The sequence below is a fragment of the Alligator sinensis genome, unplaced genomic scaffold (assembly GCF_000455745.1).
Source record: "Alligator sinensis unplaced genomic scaffold, ASM45574v1 scaffold889_1, whole genome shotgun sequence".
Lineage (NCBI taxonomy): Eukaryota > Metazoa > Chordata > Crocodylia > Alligatoridae > Alligator > Alligator sinensis.
The window spans coordinates 560460-580572 of NW_005842361.1; the positions used below are offsets into that span (position 1 = coordinate 560460).

The window sequence follows — 20113 nt, forward strand, 5'->3', positions numbered from 1 at the left end:
CAAATGTGAGCCTTGATAATTTTTTCAAAGACTTTGCCAAGGATGGAGGTGAGACTGACTGGCCTATAGTTGCCTGGGTCCTCCTTCCTCCCCTTCTTGAAAATGGGGACCACACTGGCCCTTTTCCAGTCCTCCAGGACCTGGCCCGTGTGCCAAGAGTGTTCTATTATGTCTGTCCTCAGCCATTTCCAAAATTTTCCATAGAATTCCACCAGAAGTCCAACTTTTCCTGGCACCTTCCCTCTCTTGCAAGTTTTTAAGCAGTCCTCCACTTCTCTTTTAACATATTTATTAATGACTTGGATGAGAGGGTGGAAAGCTCAGTGATTAAGTTTTCAGATGATACCAAACTGTGGGAAAACATGGACACATCAGAGAATAGAGTAAAGATCCAGGATGACCTTGACAGACTGGATTTATGGGTGGAACAGAATCAGATAAGGTTTAACAGGGAGAAGTGCAAGGTTCTTCATCTGGGTAGGAAGACCCTTCACCATAACTACACGATGGATGGTAGTCCACTGGCTGCACAGCATCTGAACAGGACCTGGGGGTCACGATCGACTGGAAGATGAACATGAGCTGACAATGTTATGAGGTTGCCATAAGGGCAAATAGAGCTCTGGTGTGCATCAGCTGATGTGTTGCCAATTGATCGAGGGAGGTGCTCCTCTCTCTCTATTCGGCATTGATGAGGCCACAGCTGGAGAGCTGTAGTACTGTATACAGTTCTGGGCACCACACTTCAAGAAGGATGTGCATAAGCTTGAGAGGACTCCTGTCATGCACCCTCATTACCACCTAAGCTCTCCACGATCCTGTCCACATACTGTATTTATCATGTATATTCTCAACATATATAACTTTTTGTACATAATTCTCCAAACATTTCTCTATCCCCCTCATCTCAAGCATGTCCATGTACATTTGAATAATTATCATCCTTTCTCTTGTCTTTTTCCTGAAATAAAACTTATTTCCCTTTCAGTTCTCTCTCACCGACTTCTGCATACGTATTCCAAAAATAACCTTCCTCATAACCTTCTAAGCTCCAGTACAAAATTTCCTAAGACTTCCAGTTAGGAAAGGTGACCAGATTATTAAAATGTTCCACTTCAACATTCAAAACTTTGAACAATATTTTTTCTATAAATTCATATCTATTCATTGTCTGACTTCTGTTCTCCTTCCCCTATTACTACTGCTCTGTAACAGTAGTAAATTTCTTGCCCCTCCATCTCTCACTTTCTCTTTGCAAATCTGATTTATTCCTTTCACTAGTCTTCCTCTTCCCTTCAATCACTGTTCCATACCTTATTTCTTCCTCCTGACCTCCTCTCCTCTGCCTCCTTTCCTGGTCTTTCTGCCGCCTGGAGTTGCTTTCTTCAATAAGGCTTCCTCCAATAGAGCCTTCTCCAATACCACCAATCCCACCACACCTTTCTTTCCTATCTTCTTTTGTCCCTTTTTCCCTGCCTTTGTCCATCTTCCATCCGACTCTAGCTCTTCTCTTCCATTTGCCAATTTGCTTCTCATCTCGTGGTCTGCTTCCCCTCCATAAGTGTCACTCTCCTCTCCAAAACTGCCACCATTACTGTTCTGGACTCTGAAAACTCTTCCTCCTCCATTCCAGTGCTCCCCCAGTGTTGCTAGCATGAATCCAGGTAGTATACTGGGCTTCTGCCCAGCGACTACACTTGATCTTAGCCAAAGGTAGCCAAGAAGTTATTCTGTTGATTCTTTTTTTTTAATGAAACATTATTCATATTCCAAGCCAAATCGATTCCAAATCCATGAATCATTCAAAAACCATATATGGCACCATTACTGGCAAACATCCTCCACCCCCACCTGGGCCTTGAGATGTTTCTAAAACATTTAATGGGCATCTTACATGCAGGCCCAAGGCCAGAGGCATGGGGTTCAGATGCCCCCAAGTTTTGCTTGCCCTCAGTCATATGGCCATAGGAGCAAGCTAGGGAAGAGTCTCCTAGGTCCATAAAGTAGGCATAAAGCCAAGATCATCCCACTGGAAATGATAGTGGGAAGGTAAACTACATATTACCTCTGCCTAGGTACTAACTCATACTAGATCAGCAGTTATTCCCTGTCCCTGGGAAAAACACCATGGTGATCATGTTAGTTCCCCTGCTAGATAACAACAGGTCGTACAACCCATCTGAATAAGACGCATGCCAGTGCTGATTAAGTGCAATTCCCACCCCCCCCATCTCTGACACTTTTTCAAGTCATGGTGAGCCATGACATTGCACACAGTTCACCCAGAATCCCTCTGTCACACATTCTCTCAGCCTGGTGCATATGATTAACATGGCTCTGCCCTCCACAAGATGAAGCTCTACCAGAGGGCCTTGTGCCTCACCTTCACATAAAATTTTGGAGCATCCCAGGACTTGTGTTAAGAACACCCAGTTTTATTAGTGGGGGCTAATTAGCACATGGATCCTTTGTAGGAGCTGTCTGGAGTATACACACATACGAGCAGTGCTAAGCTGTGGGGTCACCATGGAGTGGGGGGGCAAAAGTAATTGTGCACTGAGAGAGGGAGCAACAGAGGGATGCTGGGTGAACTCTATGCAGTGTCGATTTGAACAGTGGTTTCCATTCAATTGTAAATATTTTTCAGCAAGCACCACACCTGTAGCTAATACTACATTTATTTCATATTCTAAGTTAAAGAAAAGGAAATGTGTAGAAACTTTTGACAAATTGGTAAATAATATTACAAGTTTAAAAAGACAATTTGAAACATAACAGGGTAACAATTAAAAAAGATGAGGCTTGTGTCTGAGTTTAATAATCACCCAGGGAGCTTTATTGTGGAGGATGCAGGTCTCTAACATTACAGTAAAGTAAATTAAAGGACTTCATTAAATGATCACCTACTTCAAAGGAATGAAATTAATCAAATAAACCATAGGAAATTCAGAAATTAATTTGGATCATAGCCTGCTTCATTTATTAAGTCAAGAAACAATTACATGGTGCTATTTTAGTCTTAGTAATTATCAAAAGTCAAGCTTCTCTGTTTTACTTGTTGAATTCTTACTTAATGTATACATATATTCAAGGTAAAAAGTGAGGCAAGAAACACCTGCTCTGTGATCCTGTATAAAGCTTTCATGGGTATATGAGAGCAAAGAAACTTTCTTTGACTTTATATGGAAACCTGAACATTACCAAATCAGAAACACATTAATGATGTACAGTCATTATTGAAACATATCTGGAAAATATTAAGTTTTATATGCTATGGTTTAACTGCAGTGTTTGGGGGGTTCTTTGTTTTTAAGGACTGGGAGAAATGGCACAGTATCAGTCCGAGCTCTGGATGGTCCCAAAGCCAGCATTGTGCCGAACACTGTCAGTGAAATCTCTCCACCTGGTTATACTATTCTGGATGTAGATGCAAATGCCATGCTGTTTGTTGGTGGGCTAACTGGAAAAATAAAGGTAAGGTGTTTGCTACCATTGGTGCATTAAATCTTAGGTTTTGATAATTACATGGGCTGCTGTTGTTATAGTTAAACATTTATTTTTAATAGCAACTGGGCCTCATGTGGCTAAGTATTGTATTAATTCATAATACGGCTGAGCTCCTAAAACAGCACTGTTCTTGGTAACAGTGTGTGTTCCTCCCAGATACCCAGCTTCTTTAGTTCTCTCTCCTACTCTGTCTCTTCCCTTCAGTATGCCTGTTTCCTTTATGTTTCTTTTTCATCATTTTGGATGCTGGCAGGTACCTGTTCTTTCTGCTGATTCATATAACTCAGGTGCGGGCAATTATTTTGGACGGAGGGTGGCTTACCGAGTTTTAGCAAACTGTTGAGGGCTGCATGGGTAGCCCCGCCCCTTGACAGGTGCCCCACTCCCTGGTCTCCATCCTGTGACCAGAAGTCCCATGCCCTAACCCCTGACCTTTGCCACCCGAAGTCCCTTCCCCCAAAAGTACTCCTTTCAGCAAGGGGTTTTGCCATCTTGGAACCAGAAAAATACCAAATTATATTCTAAAAAGCAAACATCTACAGCATTCATTAATTTGATTTCAAAAAATATTTTTGTCCTGATTTACATGTGTTTGTGTAGTGTACACAGAGGTGATTGCACAGAGACAATATCTTAAAATGAAGTTTTACTCTTGTATATCATGGGGGGTGCATATTGGTTTGTGGGAGGCTGTGGGTTTGAGAGTATGTGGGGTGTGAGTGGGTATGGGGTTTGTGGGGGGAAAGTGTATGGGGGAGGGTGGCTCAGGTTATGAGGGGAGTGTGGGGGTCTGCATGTATGGCAGTGTGAGGCGGGGTGTGGGTGCATGTGTATGGTGGGGTATGCATGTTGGCCACACCTTATGAACACACACACAGACACACACACTGCCCCTGCCTGTATGCCTGCATGCACACACGCACACACATGCACACGCACACATATATACTAGCATGGCCCCGTGCTCCCCAGTCTGGCGATGCAGCTGGGAGCTACATGGCACCAGAGCAGGGCGGGGATAGAAGAGAGTGAAGTGGCTGGGGGTGGGATGGGGGTGAGCTGCTCAGTTCTGCTGAGGGCTCCCCCTGGGTCCTACTGCCCCTGGCTCCTGTCAGCTCTGACAGGCATTCAGGAGCATATAAATATTAATTTACTAATTTTTTTAGGGGCCCCACAGGCTGAATAAAGTGGCCTGGTGGGCTGCATTCAGCCCATGGGCTGTATTTTGCCTGCCCCTGATATAACTCCTCTTCTTTTGTCCACTAATACATTTTCCAAGCCCTGTTAGTTCAGCTTCACAGGTTATTCTCTCTTCTGGCTGGTTTATCCGTCCACCTGTCTCCTTTTTTGCTTCTCAACTTTTTTGCTTCTTTTTTGCTTCTTCATCCCCTACATCTGCCTTTGCTTCCTAACTCTTAGTCCTTTTTTGCCAGATACCATGAATCTGCTTCCCGCTTAATGCCTATCATTGACCTGTCCATCCAGATTTCATCACACTAGTGATAGACATCTTCAGTGGAGCATGGTTAGCTATAATACATATATGTTACAACACAGCTTATTATGATCCAGGGAGGTCTATAGCCATCCCTGTTTGCCATGTCCCCTGTGTTGGAGAGCAGGATACCCTGCAGGGTATCTTCAAGTGGAGACGGTGGACTCACACTCCTGCTTCTGCACTTGCAGACATGCACAGGGAAATCCCTATGCAAGGGATTCCCCCATGCATGCCTGCAAGTACAGAAAGGGGAACTCCCACTCCCCCCTTCACATTTGCAGGCATGCACATGGAGGTACCTCTTCAAGGAATTTCCCCACGTGCCTGCAATCGCAGAGTGGGGAAATTGCACAGTAGTAACCCCCACCCCCCTGCATTTGCAGATGGGAAAAGGGAAATCACCTGGAGAGAGATTCCTCTGGGTGCTGTATGGGGTATCTGTGTGCAAGCAGGAAATCCCTGCTTGCAGACACCCCACCCCACCCCCAACTTTCCCCTCTTACCCAGATACATCTTTGGAGGAACATGAGAAAGTGAGGCAGGCACTCCCAAGGCCTCCTAGGGTGTGCAAGACTGGGCACCTCAAGCCCATGGGGCCTCTGCTCCAGGGAGGCTGGAAACCCAAGGGTAGCTTTATATTTCCCAAAATATCCACCATAAGCAAACAGACATGGGCTGCAATAAAATGGCCTGATTTAATACTGCCTTCTGTCATGGCCACAAACTGAGCATTTGTGGCATGATTGAAAGTATGGACATCTGTTTGCTTTCACTTTGTGCCACCCTGAAAATGTTTACAGTAGACCTCTGTAATTTTTTACTCCTCTCTGTTGACTCTTCTTTCTGTTTACCTCCTATGGGCCTTCAGTCACTAGGCCTTCAGGACAGGGATTAATAAGAGAGATGTTAACATCATGATTTACGTTGTGCAAGAGATGTACAACATTGGCAGCTCTGAAGTTGCACTGTTAGTTATCTGGAGCTCAAAGGTTGTATTTAACTTATATGTGAATGTACTTGAAGTTTATTCTGACTAGACCCAATTTAAATATTTTCAACTGGAAATACTTCCTAAAAAGTGAAATAATATTTGACAGGACAATTTGACATTTTAATTTTTTTTTTCTTCAAAATGTTAGAAAGGAAAGGAAATGGAGCACTTTATTTCAGCAGCAAATTTTGAAATTGTCCATAGTGGTTTATAGACCTCTAAATGTATCTTTTGACTGTTTGGAACAAAAGCAAAACATTAAAATGTCAAAATTGCCAATTAACCAAAATTCCATTTATGAACAGCTCTAATAGGTGTAGGATGCAAACCTTTGCTATACTTTATTTTGTACAGAATGAATTAAGTTCACATAGTACTTTGTAGGATGCATGCCCACATAAACAAAGACACATATAAAGACAAAGGAAGGTTTAAAGGCTACAGATGGAGTATCTTTTGCAAATCTAGATTCCCTTTCCTTAAACCAATTGCTTAAAGTCCAGCTATAACTAAGAAAATATCCATAAACCCTATGGAAGATTTGTGGATCTGATTGTGGTTTTTAATTTGATCAGATCCATTGCTATGCATTTCTGTACAAGTGAGGTAATTAGCTACGTTAGTCTGAAGTCCAGAAGGTAGGGCAGGGTAGTACCATAAATCTTTGGCACATTTTCATTTAATGGTGCAATGGGATCTGATCCCCAGTCCCAACAATCATGCCTCCTGGCATGCCACAGATATGTGGCAGGAGGCACGGTTGTGGAATCAATGATCAGCTCCTAATTGTGCTATTACTACTTGCCAATGCAGGGGGAGGCCAGGTTCCTCCTGCACCAGTAAACTGAAGAGTGCCCATGAGTCCAGCTCAGCTAACAATCAGCTGATTGTCATTTGGCTTCTAGAATGCCACTGAGGACTCAAACTGGTTTCAGTGCAGTCTGGGCTCAGGCTGACAATCAGCTGATTGTTGGCCTCAGCTGGGACAGCCCCAACTCTGGTTCCAGATGGAGGCTGTCCCAGCAGGGCTGAAAATTGTCAAAACCCTACACCCAGCAGCTTTGACTGGGCTGCTGGGTGCAGGGGATCACTGCAAGAATATGAAGAGAGCTGAAGGGCTTCTGCCACTGGGTACTTTAAACTCTGCCAGGAACCTTGATACCCCTGTATGTAGGAATTCAAATTCACTGAAAAAATTGGGTGGGGGGAGGGGGGGGACGGGACTTGCAGGAATAAACAGTAGTCTTTGTTTCCCTTCTGTTCCCCTGCTACCCTGGCAACTGTGAACTGTAGGTCTATCTCAGTCTCTACCTTCCTGCTTTCCTAGCCAGGACAAAGACATTTGCTTCTCCTGTGAACCATAAACAAGAGTCCTTACAGGGAAACAGCTGAAAATAACAATCTGTCAGCTGCTGAAAGTACAGATGTTGCTTCAAACTTGAAGAGGGTACTGAGCCTTCCAAAGCCAGATCCAGAATGAGTCCTTCCCAGCCACCAGTCCTTGGGCCTTTGTCAGATCATATTGGCTATGGAGAACAACAGCTCACTGTCTTATCCAAGCCATCTCTTTCTTATACTGTGGATCTTCAGGAAGTATAAGAGTGTGTGATATCTGATGATGTTCTAGAGTCATGTACTAACTGACAGTACATGATACAGTACTTTTCTAATCTCTGTTTTCAATGGAATTCAACCAAGTGGGATAAACAGGTTAACAAGGATATTTCTGCTATAATATTCAACAAAAAATACTCTTTGTTGGGCTTCAAAGTAAATACTACATTGAGATCAATGAGGGTAGTTCATAGCTTTCAAAGCTGAATAACTAGCTAAGATCCTGATTCAGGTAATCATTTAATCATGTGCTTGAGTCCTTCCTATTCAGAAAAGCATTTAAGAGCTTAGCTTTATGCATTTATTTAAATCCCATTGATTTAATGGGAATTTTATCATCTGTTTAAATTTCAGGGTTCTTTATTGAATACTTTAAAAAAATAATCTAACATTTACATTCTTGCAAATCTTGAAAATCACTGAGCTTTAAAAAGCCACTTGCCAGGCCTCATTAGGCCTGTTGGCCACGAGTAGTTCACCCTAAAGTGAAAAGGGAGGGAAGCATCAGGGCAAAATTAAAAACTAAAATTTATTATTTTGATTTTAATTCATTTCAGATTTCCTTTTTGAGTTAAATCAAGTGAATCAAGCACAAAATGTAGCAAATACCTGTTCATTTTGTATTTACACAACTCTAAAGCTTTAACATGTCCCCACAAATATTTTAGCCTAAAGTTGGTGGGGAAATGTTACTCTGGGACTGAACCTTCGATTTAAATACTAGCTTGAAACAAATTTTTATGTCTGAATTAGGAAGTATAAAGATTTTGGGGGTAGTTGTGGCAATACTGCAACAGCCTTCACTGCAGCTATGTTAAAGCAAAAATCACTGCCATTGTGAAAATATGCCATTAAAAAGGAGTTCATTACACTGAATAATATTTGTGTGTGGTGTTAACTTCTGAGAAATCCTTTAAAATTGTATAGGTCTTTCTTTAAACAAATTTAAAAGTTATAAATCTCAGAGAACTGATATTCATTTTATTACCTACAATTTTTTAATGGGATCTATTGACCGCAATATTCTGAGCAGTATTTCCCCAGGATGTCTATTGTTATTCAATATTCCAACCAGAATATGATACTTAATAATTGCAGTTGCATTTTCAACTTATCAACACAACAGGCTTAAATAATCATATATCAAATCATTACCTTCCTCAATATAAATTTTGATTTAATTTACAGTGGGTATAGCTACATTTGCGCTTTACTGCAGAGTTGACTAATTAACTATGCATAAAGCATCACATTCTACACATGCATTGGTATTAGGGCATAGTAATTAATTAACTCTGCCATAGGATTGTGGACAATACCATTGTGGACAATATTATCCTATGGCAGAGTAATTTACTCTGCCAAAATGCATGTGTAGATGGTGACAGGGACTAGCTGGGGCACAAGGATGCTAAAGTGTGAGGGCTGACTGCCACCCAATCTTGCACTGTAGCACCCTAATGCCCTTGCCAGGCCCTCCACCACCCAACGCCACTACCCAGAGCCCAAGGCTGACCCTTGTGAGCCCTCATCTGTTCCACCCCAGCTCAAAGTGCTGTAGTCCCAGGCACATGTGTAAATGCTATACCCAGGAGCGGTTGACTCCAGCACAAACTACACCAGAGTTTATTTTGTCACATTAATAGCACATGTAGATGCACCCGGTTTACTTTATAGATTTGCTTTATAATGAATTTTATTGTTAATGCTTGAATAACATTTCTATTACAACAGCATCCTTCTCCTTTAAAATGCAGTTTAACATTTTTGCTACATGAACAACTAACAGAAATAACTTACATGTGGAGCATCATAAACCAAAGATTAAAACAATTACAGTAGAATTACTGGGTAGAAAGAGGTGTCAACAGTGAATCAAGATTCTGACACTTAAAAGTGTTTTAAGTGGAAAGAATTACTGAGAAGGACGTGGGAAGGATACAATGAGGCAAATATACAGTGGAAGAAATTCAACAGTGAAACACATCCCCAGTTTCTAGCATGTGCTTAACTCTTCTGCTGAATTAGAGCAAGCCCCAACATGTCATGCACTAAAATACCAGCTTCCAATCAGAATGAAAATTCTGGAAAGGTTTTTGGGTTTTTTTTAAAAGAACCCATTTTATCAATAACCAACTAGGCTACCTGAAAATTGGTCCTTCACCCAGGCAGCCAGAATAAATGATTAACCAGCCTCATGTAACTGGTTAATTTTGAGAATCTGGGTTCTCAACATTTTTGATGCCTGTACTATGTTCTAGGAAATTCTGAGTTAAAAAAAAAACACGTTAAATTTGCTTCCTTCTCCTGAAATAAGTTTGGTGGTTACCATATGTGCAGTTGTTAAATGCACAAGATGAAGTCCTACAAAAACTCTTATCTTTTCACCGAGCAGCTTGTATAAAAAGCTGGATCTCCTTGGGCATTTAACAAGGTCAATGATACTTTAAAAAACACTTTCTGTCTCTCAGATCTACTGTTTCATTTCATTGGGTCACAGTCTGCGTGATCAGACGGAGTTGAAGCTTTGCCCTGGGATATAATACAAAATCCCTTTTTGTCTGTGCCTCTGCAGTTTTTTATTTTTTTTAAATGTTCCTTTTTGGTTTTAAAAAACATTTATCATTTTACTTGAGTAGAAGAATACGATGCTTAGACATCATGAAATTCTCAAAAGTGACATTAAGTTCATACTTGTTGCTAATTAAAACATTTACAATTACCTTGGGAAATATCACCAATGCATTAAATCTTTCAAGTCATACTCTTCTTCGAAAGTTTTCACGTTGCTCTTCTCTATATTCTTCAGGGTAATATTCTTAATATTCAGAGAAAACAGCAGGTGCTTGTGTGTCAGTTGCTAGGTTTGTAGATTTAAAATCAGCTCATATTGATGAAGTATAATTTAAAATGAAACTATATAATTCTAGAAGGATGAACAATTCTGTGCATTGTCAAATCACATGAGAAAGGCCCTAGGTAGTCTACGTAAACCTAGCTTAGTGGGTTTTGGTATGTGGGGGCTTAATTTGCTTGACCATCCCTATTTTTGCTAAATCTAAAATTGGGTTTTCCCCATGTTTTGCTAAGTGGGTTAACAGCCAGTCTTTCAGCTTAGAAAATGTTGGTTCAGTTTCCTGTCCTCCCCTTCCCAGGCCTTCAAGGACTACAAATACTGTAGAGACAACTTGTTTGTTTTATTACAGAGGAGATTGCATAGTTCCTGCCCTGATTAGCTAAGAAAAAACACTGATTGACTCCAAAAAAGGGCCTAGCCTTCCATAAGCGAAGGATGCTAGTTATCATAATGGTTGGGGAGGCAAACTGTGCAGTAAGACCATGGAGAGAACCCAAAAGCATCCTTCCTCTACCTTCTCCCCAGTCTCATAATCTGCCTTCCCGTACTACTACAAGCTTTCCAGTTCTTTAAAAGGGTTTGTCAGACAAGAATGATGTTTCATTAAAAACCCCCAGTCACTTTCAGTATTTGTCATGTCCATTCCACATTATGTTTTAAAGATAATGGATGACTTCAAACTACATTCTAACTAGCTCCATAATTTCCTATTTGCAGAAGTCAGATGCTGTAAGAATCACTACCTTCAATGGCTGTATGGGTGAAACATACTTGGACAGCAAGCCCATAGGACTGTGGAATTTCAGGGAAACCGAAGGTGACTGTAAAGGATGTGCTGTCAGGTTAGTAATGAAATGGCTGCTTCTTATGCTTTTCACTCTTCTTTATAAACTGTTTGTGACAATGCACATTAATGTTGTGGAGCAAGTAATACAAAGATCTACAACAGCCCAAAACAAGCCTTGTAAGTTTCATTAGTACAGTGCACAAAATTCATAAAATTAAAGGGATTATTAAAAATTATGTTAAAAGAATGCCAAAAGAGATACTGTCTAATCCATTTAAAGAATAAGGTTGGCCATACCTTAATGGATTCTAGACAAATGGGGAGAGTACTGTGGCCTGAGGCTTTGTTGCAAAACACACTTAAATTGCAGGAAAATTCCTACTGACTTCAATGGGCTTTGGATCAGGCCAAAAGGAAAGTAAGGGCTAGAGTCTAGATTCACAAAAGGGACTTCAGCATTGGAAATGCTGTCTGCCCCCTAAAATGGAATCTGTGACCCTGGGTTATATGCATAAGCTCAGTGTATGGACAGTTAAACACTCTCTGATTGGTATTTCCTCATGAGAGCTAATACATAGGCCCCCTCTACACATGCAGGTATGATGGGATCTAAAGCACACATGCATGGCAGGACGTGCAATTGTGGATTGCACCTTAGATCCCATTGCACCTCTTGCCGGTACAGGGGGATCTTGATCCCAGGCTCCCCCTGCACTGGCAAGAAGCAAATTCCTGCAGCTGGGATCTCCACACACCCTAGTTGAGGGACTCCCAGCCATGGGGGCACCCATGCCCCCTAGAGCAAGGTATCACCACCGCAATGATCTCCCCACCCCAATAGTGCATGAAACATCCATGGTGGGAGGATCACCACAGGGGCGAATTAAACTATAAAGTTAGTGTACATTTTCAAGGTGTAATGTTACAGCTGGTTGGAGCTTTTTATTGTGATAAGTATTTTGCATGTGTAATTGGTTTCAAGGTAATTGTGTAATTAACCAGTTAATTATGTGATACATGTAACATGTAGAGGGGGTTATAGACTCACCTAGGCTAGCCAACAGGAAATGCTGAACATAAGATGGACCTTCAATCCCACATTTCTTGGGACCTTATGTGCCTAACTCCAGGGCCATGAAAAGGGCCCGTGGTAGCAATCCCTTTTATCCTATCATTCAGGGGCCAGAGCATTTTCCCAGGAAGTGAGAGACCTAGGTTCAGTATTCACAAGGCCAAAGAAAAGAGACCAGGACTTTCTAGCTCAGTGATTAGGTCACTCTCCTGCAAACAGGGAAGCTCTAAGCACTAGTTGTAGATTTTATCCCTGACTATTTCATTTTAAACCCTTAAATAACCTTTGGACCAGACACTTTCCAGAAGGAAGGTCTTGTGATTGGACTCACCCTAACAGTCTTGAGCTCCAATAGGTCATTTTTCCTTATATCGCAACATTTGTGGGATCTAGGATGATGGATGGGCTCTGTGCATGTCTTCTATATATTCCTCCTTTCTTGATGGGGTGTCAGCCTTCCCATTGTGGAAACCTGATATATTACAAAATTGAATCTAGAAAATAGCAAGAACTAGCAGGCCTGTTGTTAGTCAAGGCTCCTTGCTGAGCAGAGATACTTGAGATTCCTGTGGTTAGTGAGGACATGTACTGGGTGTCATGTTCCCTCCAAGCAGGAGAGTCATGCTGTCTCTTTTTGATTGAATAAGTCTTCAATTCTTTTTGGGGACACTTTCAAAAAAAAGTTGGAAGTGCACCACCCAGAATAGTCTATAGCTTAGCAAATAGAGTATTCTCCTAGAAGGAAAATATGTGAATTTGAGACCCTTAAGGCTGAGGGGGTCATTGAACTTTGATCCTTCCACATCCCTGGTACATGTACTGATCTCTGAGGTATTGAAAAAAGGTGGAGTATCACCTTATCTGGCTGTTTTTCCATGATTAAAATGAGCTGTCTGTCGTTGTACATTTCGTGGTTTGTATCAGTTTCCTGATATTCCCCCTAGAACATCTCTGTTTAGTATTTCATGGGCTGTGTTTAAGGTTCAGGGGTCAAAATTGTGTTAGTATAAAAACAAACTCTCTTCAGATTCCTTTTTCACATGCAGAAATAGGGAAAACTGGTTGGAAGCTGAGGAATTTCCTTCTTTTCTAGCCCACAGGTGGCAGACAGTGAGGGAACAGTTCAGTTCGATGGAGATGGTTACGCTATGGTGAGCCGTCCAATCCGCTGGAATCCCAATGTCTCCATGGTCATGTTCAAATTCAAGACCTTCTCTTCTAGTGCTCTGCTGATGTACCTTGCCACACAGGACTTGGTAAAAAAAAATGAAAAAACAAGCAAACAAAAAACCCCTTCTCATCAGGTTTCACTCTTATTTTGCAATTGCTGAATTCCTAGGACAGCACATTTCTTTTAAATGCATATCCTCCAGCCTGAAAAGGGTATGCACTAACCCAGAGTATATGCTTACCCTTACTTAGTGAATACATACACTCATTAACTAGAGAATAGCTTGCTGTCAACTGCTGTCAGTACTGTCATACTAGCATCTCGGCAACTAGCCAGTCCTGTCATTTTCAAGGCTTCTAATGCCGGCGCTCTGAGACCTGCTAAGCCCTTCACCATTTTTGCTATCGATTATTATGCTCAGATTACAAACTAGATAGCAGAGCTGAAGATGCTGTCCACTAAAGAGGTTTATGTATTCAATTAATATGAAGATAACCAGTGTTCATTAATAATGTAAGCATGAGGCAAACACTTAGCTTCCTTAGTTGCAGAACACAATAGAAATCTATGGTCTTATCTGATATGTATACAAGTGGAAGTGACGGGGCTCACAAGAAGAACTGAAAGTTTTTTTTAAAAGTGTCTCCTTCTAAGATGCTGGTTGATTCTTCAGTGATGGAAGAGGGTTTTGTGGCACAGGAGCTGAGGAGTCTGAAGTGACTGGTACATGACACCAGAAGTATTCTAATCAAATGACCTAAGTTTGGGTATGTGAGTGAGGGGAGTTGTGGAGTGTACATATTTAAATTCATCCTCACCCAGCTGAAGTGAACAGGAGTTTTATCACTGACTTCAATGAGGCCTAGATCCTCCCCAAGTTTCCAATGGTACAAATTACCAAAATCATGCCTGGGAAATGATAGATACATCTAAGGACCATACTAGAGGACAAAAGAAGTGGTGGAAAAAATAAAGTAATAATTAAGAAAGTGTTTGTGCCTAATACAACTGGCAGGACAGGTGCCAGGGTTATGACCATGGTGGGGGTGGTCACCCTGGGGCTTGATACTAAAGATTCATACTAAAGCTAGGGAATCAGGAGCAGGCAAGGTCATGAAGCCCGAGTCCCAACAAAGCCAAAAGACAGGAGAGCTGGAGCAGACTAGGTAAGAAATAAGAAGAAGGGGTCCAGACTGAATCCACAAGACAGGTCATCAGGGACACTGGCTGGAGTCTGGAACTAGGAACCAATGGGCAGAAACCAAAAACAAAGATTCAGACAGGAGCTAGACAGAGGCATTTGTCCTGCTGAGTAGCTCTCTGGGCACTGAGGCACTAACAAGCCTGCCTGCTGCTCTGACTTCTGGCAGTAACCTTCTCCCTATAGCTCATTTCAGGACCAGGATTGTCAGAATTCAGGTTTTAAAGTTTCCAAGATTCTGAGGACATGACCAAGCCCAGCTTTTGAGGCCCTGGGGTCACAGGCATAGAAAGCCTTGCATGGCTCTGGGGTAACAGATGAGGAGAGCCTATGATGCTCTTGGGGTGCTCCTCAACAGTAAGGCTGGAACTAGGATGTAACTAGTTATTGTGGAGCTTGAAACTAGAGTTTCATGAGCCAGGCAATCAGGAGCAGGCACCATAAGGAGACAGTAATAACACAGCTGGGGGATCAGGAGTGGTTAAGACAAGGAGCCAGCAGCAGGGGTCCAGGCTGGGTTCATGCAGGTAACTAGGGCTAATTACCCTGCCTGCTGCCCTGCATCTTGACAATAGAGAAACTAAGAGTCAGTCAACAACATGTGACAGTGATACTTATAAAGAAGAAGAAGAAAATTGCAATTAGGTTTATCATGCCACAGTGGTACTTGGTCATTTTAGACATGGCAGAATGGTTCATAAAATAATCTCCCTCTGAAAATGTGGTCTCACAGTAGGAAACAATCATTGAGAATCCCTGCCCTAGTGATTTGGGAATAGACATGAGTAAGTATCTGCAGTTCAGGTTTTATCAAATGTTCCCATTTCTCCTCTCCCAAAATTGAGTATGTATATAAATATAATCACTCTCACACTTTTGCTTAATCCAAGTATTGTTCATGTTTCACCACTCCAAACATTTCTTTTAACTGTAGAAAGCAGAATAAAAAGCCTCGGTCTTACAGAACAGTCTATGAACAAGACAGACTTAAACTTTTCAGAAGCACTAATGCCCCTGAAGTGGTAATCTCCCATTTCTTAAATCCTGTCTTTCACAGATCCCTGACTCCCTAATAGGTTAACAATTCTGCTAGCCACTGTCTGCCCCAGCTTTTGTAGTTCATTATACTACAGCTCCAGTCAGCCACCAGTACTTGCAATTTAGACATCAACACCCGAGGTTGACTAGAATTACAGCAAATTGCACTGCACTGTGCTATCTCGGGGACATTACCTGTTAGAATCCATACCACCTCTTTTCTGCTATAGCTCACCAGGCTCAGTAAATTAAAGTTGGCTCAGACATGTCTATCCACACTGCAATCATATTTCCTGATTGCAGTTCAGGAGTACCCTCAAAGATGAGTGTAGTTTTCAGATAATTGTAGGCTATAGCCTGTCCTTCAGCCTGACAAGACAAATATAAAGGACAACCCACCAGTTTAGTAAGTGACCTGCCTGAGAAGGTAGGTAGTGAAGCAACTCACTGACAGCCCACTTCAGAGTATTGCAGTTACAGACATCAAACGCCCGAGTAGTTTCACATGTTTAAAATATACCTTTATAGTGTCACTCAAAAAAATGAAACGATTGCTTAATGTCAAATATTGCTTATCAGAACAGAAATCAACATTCAGCATGTCTAAACCATGCGTCTAATCTGTCTCATTAACAGAAAGATTTCATGAGTGTAGAGCTCAGTGATGGGCGCATAAAAGTTAGCTATGACCTGGGTTCAGGTACAGCTTCTGCTATCAGCAACCAAAAGCACAATGATGGGAAATGGAAATCATTCACCTTGTCAAGAATTCAAAAACAAGGTGAGTTCTTATAGTGATAACACCATAAGTTTCCTAATTACCCTACCAAGCACAGCTAACCATCTAATCACTGTGAAGATGATGTATAAAATTGCCAGGTTTAAAAAGTTCTGTAAGAAAGTGATTTAGCAACTTCTTTTGCTTAGATTACAGGTGGCTTAGGTGAGATGTGCCTGATTGCAGTGTCAAACAGGTCTTTTACGATTTTCTTTTGAAACCAGTAGCTTAATTTCCAGGCATAATTCTGCTTTGCAGCTTGCTAAATTACTTTCGAAAATACATTTGAGTGAAAAAGGTTTTTGTGGTTTTTTTCCAAACAGTACCCTGATCTTGTTCAAAGTTCATTTAAAAAAAAAAGCCCACATGATTTCTGTTAGAGAAGGAGTTGGTTTTATGCTGTACCCCACCTTTCATAACCTGAGTATCCCACACTACTTTAAAAAGTAATGAGTTAAATGCTGGCAGTGCAGTACCTGGGTAGACAAACACAGCAACCATAAAATATTCATTTGCAGTGTATCATACACTGAGACTGAACCTAGATTACAAAGGTTAGGAATGTTTTTAAAAAATGCTGTTGTGTCTTTAACCTTTAATTTTATAAAATATAAACCTAAGAAGGGACCGCAGAGTGCTAAGGAGGAAGTAAGCCTATATATCCACTCTGTTTTGGCCTTTGATGAAACTGCTGAGCCTTCTAACAGTTGTGGAAATTATTTTTTAAGAGCTGCTTGGTTTGTTTGTGTGATGTAAACTGAAATAATCAAAAAAATATGCTTGTGATGCTGAACAGAAATCATATGTTAAAGAGCTTGCTTATGGCTGAACTGGGTTGGATTGAAACCAACAATCTGGAGCTTCTATGATCTGTCCCATCTTGATTTTGTCTGGCACTCTTTACTGAATAAAGTACTGACACTGAGAACAAACCAAATTGGATTGGGGATAAAATATATTTTAAAATACCTGGGATTGTTTTGACAAGGTTCCTTGGGTGAATTTGATATCTTTTATTAGACCAACCCAAATAGTTGGAGAAAAGTTATTAATCAAGCTTTCGGGTTCAAAAACCCTTCGTCAGGCTAAGGAAGTTTCAGCAGTTGGTGTGTGCTCTTCCTGGATGGAATGAAAAGGGATTGTTTTGGCATTTTAGCAACAGAGAAAAAGGTGGGGCTCCTTCTAGTAGCCAGTCCCTCACTGCCCAAATAATTGATAATTTGTAAGTCAATGTCAGTCATTCCGAAAGATGATTCTTCTGAGTTTTTCACAGAGCAAATTAGAACGGTATTGTTTAAGATTGTTTTAAAAACTTTCACCAATTGGTTTTCCAGCCAACATATCAATTGTAGACCTAGACACGAATCAGGAAGAGACCATAGCCACTATTTCAACAGGAAGCCACTTTGGACTTAACTTGAAAGCAGATGAGAAAATATATTTTGGTGGATTGCCAACACTGAGAAACCTGAGGTAAGGGGGGTGAAAATAACATCTTTGCCTATGGCAAGAAAGGGGAGAAAATATAATTTTATTCTTTATGCTTATTTATTCTCAGTTCACTTGCAATGAGAAAATGGTAAATTCTATTTAAATTGAAGGACTAAAGGCACCAAGCACTGATGCTCTTGACCGATAACAACCTCTCTAAGTGCCATTGCATTCCTTAAGTTATCTTAAGTTGTTCACTGCTTCAATCAAATACAGCATGAGCCAGGAAAATAGCCTCCTGTTTCTGTGTAGAATGACAATAATGTAGCTGAGCTTTTCTTAGTGCTTTCCTTTCTTTCCGAGAGGAATGCTATTTGCAGCTCAAAACTTGTATGACCAAACTGAGGTCTTGTCCTGCATTGACCTAAACATGTATTTAAAGTTACGCATGGGTAGTCCTACTGAAGTTGAGTATTGCTTATGAGTAAGCCTTTGCAGAATCCAGACTACTATCAGCATTTATGTAAAACATATTTCAGCCTGTAGTTACTTTGAAATCCATTTGAGGACAAAAGTTCTAGTTTTGAACTCTTACTCAAAACTTTCATTGTGTTCAGGAATTATTAGGAATATACTTAAAATATCATATAATATGCTTTATATATACTGAACCTTGGTTATATTTTTTTCTGAAGATCAAATATTCAACTGCTTACTCCAGCAAAGCTGTTCCTGTAAATAGTATTATGTATCAGAGAGATCATATTATTTTCAATATGCTTTAATATTTGATAGTTGAAAAAATATATGCTGGAATGCAATAGGTGCTTTTCAGGGCTGTTGGGTGTAGCCATGTTGGTCTAAGATCACAGGCATAGGTGCTTTTAAATACCCTGAAAAACCCTTCTGAAGTTAAAATAAACACTCAGCAATTATTCAGGGGAAAGGACCTCTCTGTGTCTCAATGAGCAGATGAACTATAACAAAACCAAGACTATTAGTCAATGTTAGCTTCATCTACATGTCATAATGACATTCTTAACATCTCCTTGTGCATAACAAAGCCTATCTGTGGATCAGTGGGATGCGTCACATCAAAAGGGAAAACAGGCATATTTGCTAATTTACTAGTTAGTTAATTTTCATTTATTATACCTCTGATGTCAGTTTATGCTCTAATAAAAGGACCCAAGCTGTTTCACTCATGAAATACCACGTTATATTATGCAATATGCAGCGGTGTCTGCCAAAGTATGTGGAGAAATTATTCGTACACATATCGTTTTGTCGTTGCTTAGGAAACCAAGTACAGCAGAGCAGAACTCATGAAACTGTGATAGACAAGGTTCTTTGGGTAAATGCAATATCTTTTATTAGATCAACTAAATAGCTGGAAAAATTGTTCTTTGCAAGCTTTTAGGCACAAACACCCTTCTTCAGGCATAGGGAGAGTCTGGTGGTGTTTTGTGTGCTCTCCTGGGTGGAATGGAAGCCAATATGCAAAATGGAGGTCTGTGAAAATGCAAATGCATGGCAGAGAGGATCAGAGGGAATGGGAAACTATAGGTGTAAGACAGGTCGGTGTGGGGGCAAAGGGGAATGTTGAGCTCCTGCTAGAATGTAGCCGGTAAAATGCAGACAGGTTACCTGGGGTTATCAGATGACAGGCAGCTTACAATGTGCCATTCATAAAACACCGAACTTCACCAACCTCTTCATCAGAAGCAAACTTCCAAATGAATCCAGACCATGGCAGGACAAGAAGTATAAAACCTGCCAACACATCTCCACCACTCCCACAATAACTATTCCCTACAACGGAACCATCACCATTCCTGGATCTTACACCTGCACCTCCATAAATGTTATGTATCTCATCCAGTGCACCAAATGCCCTGATGGAAAATATGTAGGAGAAACCAGACAACAACTGGGCACCAGAATGAACGCACACTAGAAATCTATCAAAGGCAAGAATACGCAATTACTGGTGGGTGCACACTTCTCACAAGACACCACTCTCTCTCCAGTCTCTCAGTTCTAATCCTCAAAGGGAATGTACACAACACCTTTTGTAGATGAGCCTACAAATTTCACTTCAACAATCTACTGGACACAAAAAATCATGGACTAAATATAGACATTGGATTTATGGCACATTATAACCC

The 20113-nt window shown here is 40.9% G+C and overlaps 1 protein-coding gene across 1 annotated transcript in view; it reads left to right on the top strand.

The window, feature by feature from the left end:
• Window positions 1–20113, top strand: part of LAMA2 (laminin subunit alpha 2) — a 559328-nt gene that overhangs the window by 497422 nt on the left and 41793 nt on the right. The window contains exons 48-52 of the mRNA XM_006029173.3: window positions 3315–3474; window positions 11185–11309; window positions 13420–13582; window positions 16373–16517; window positions 17849–17987. Coding sequence (XP_006029235.2) covers window positions 3315–3474; window positions 11185–11309; window positions 13420–13582; window positions 16373–16517; window positions 17849–17987 — 732 coding nt within the window. The remainder of the gene's footprint in view (window positions 1–3314; window positions 3475–11184; window positions 11310–13419; window positions 13583–16372; window positions 16518–17848; window positions 17988–20113) is intronic.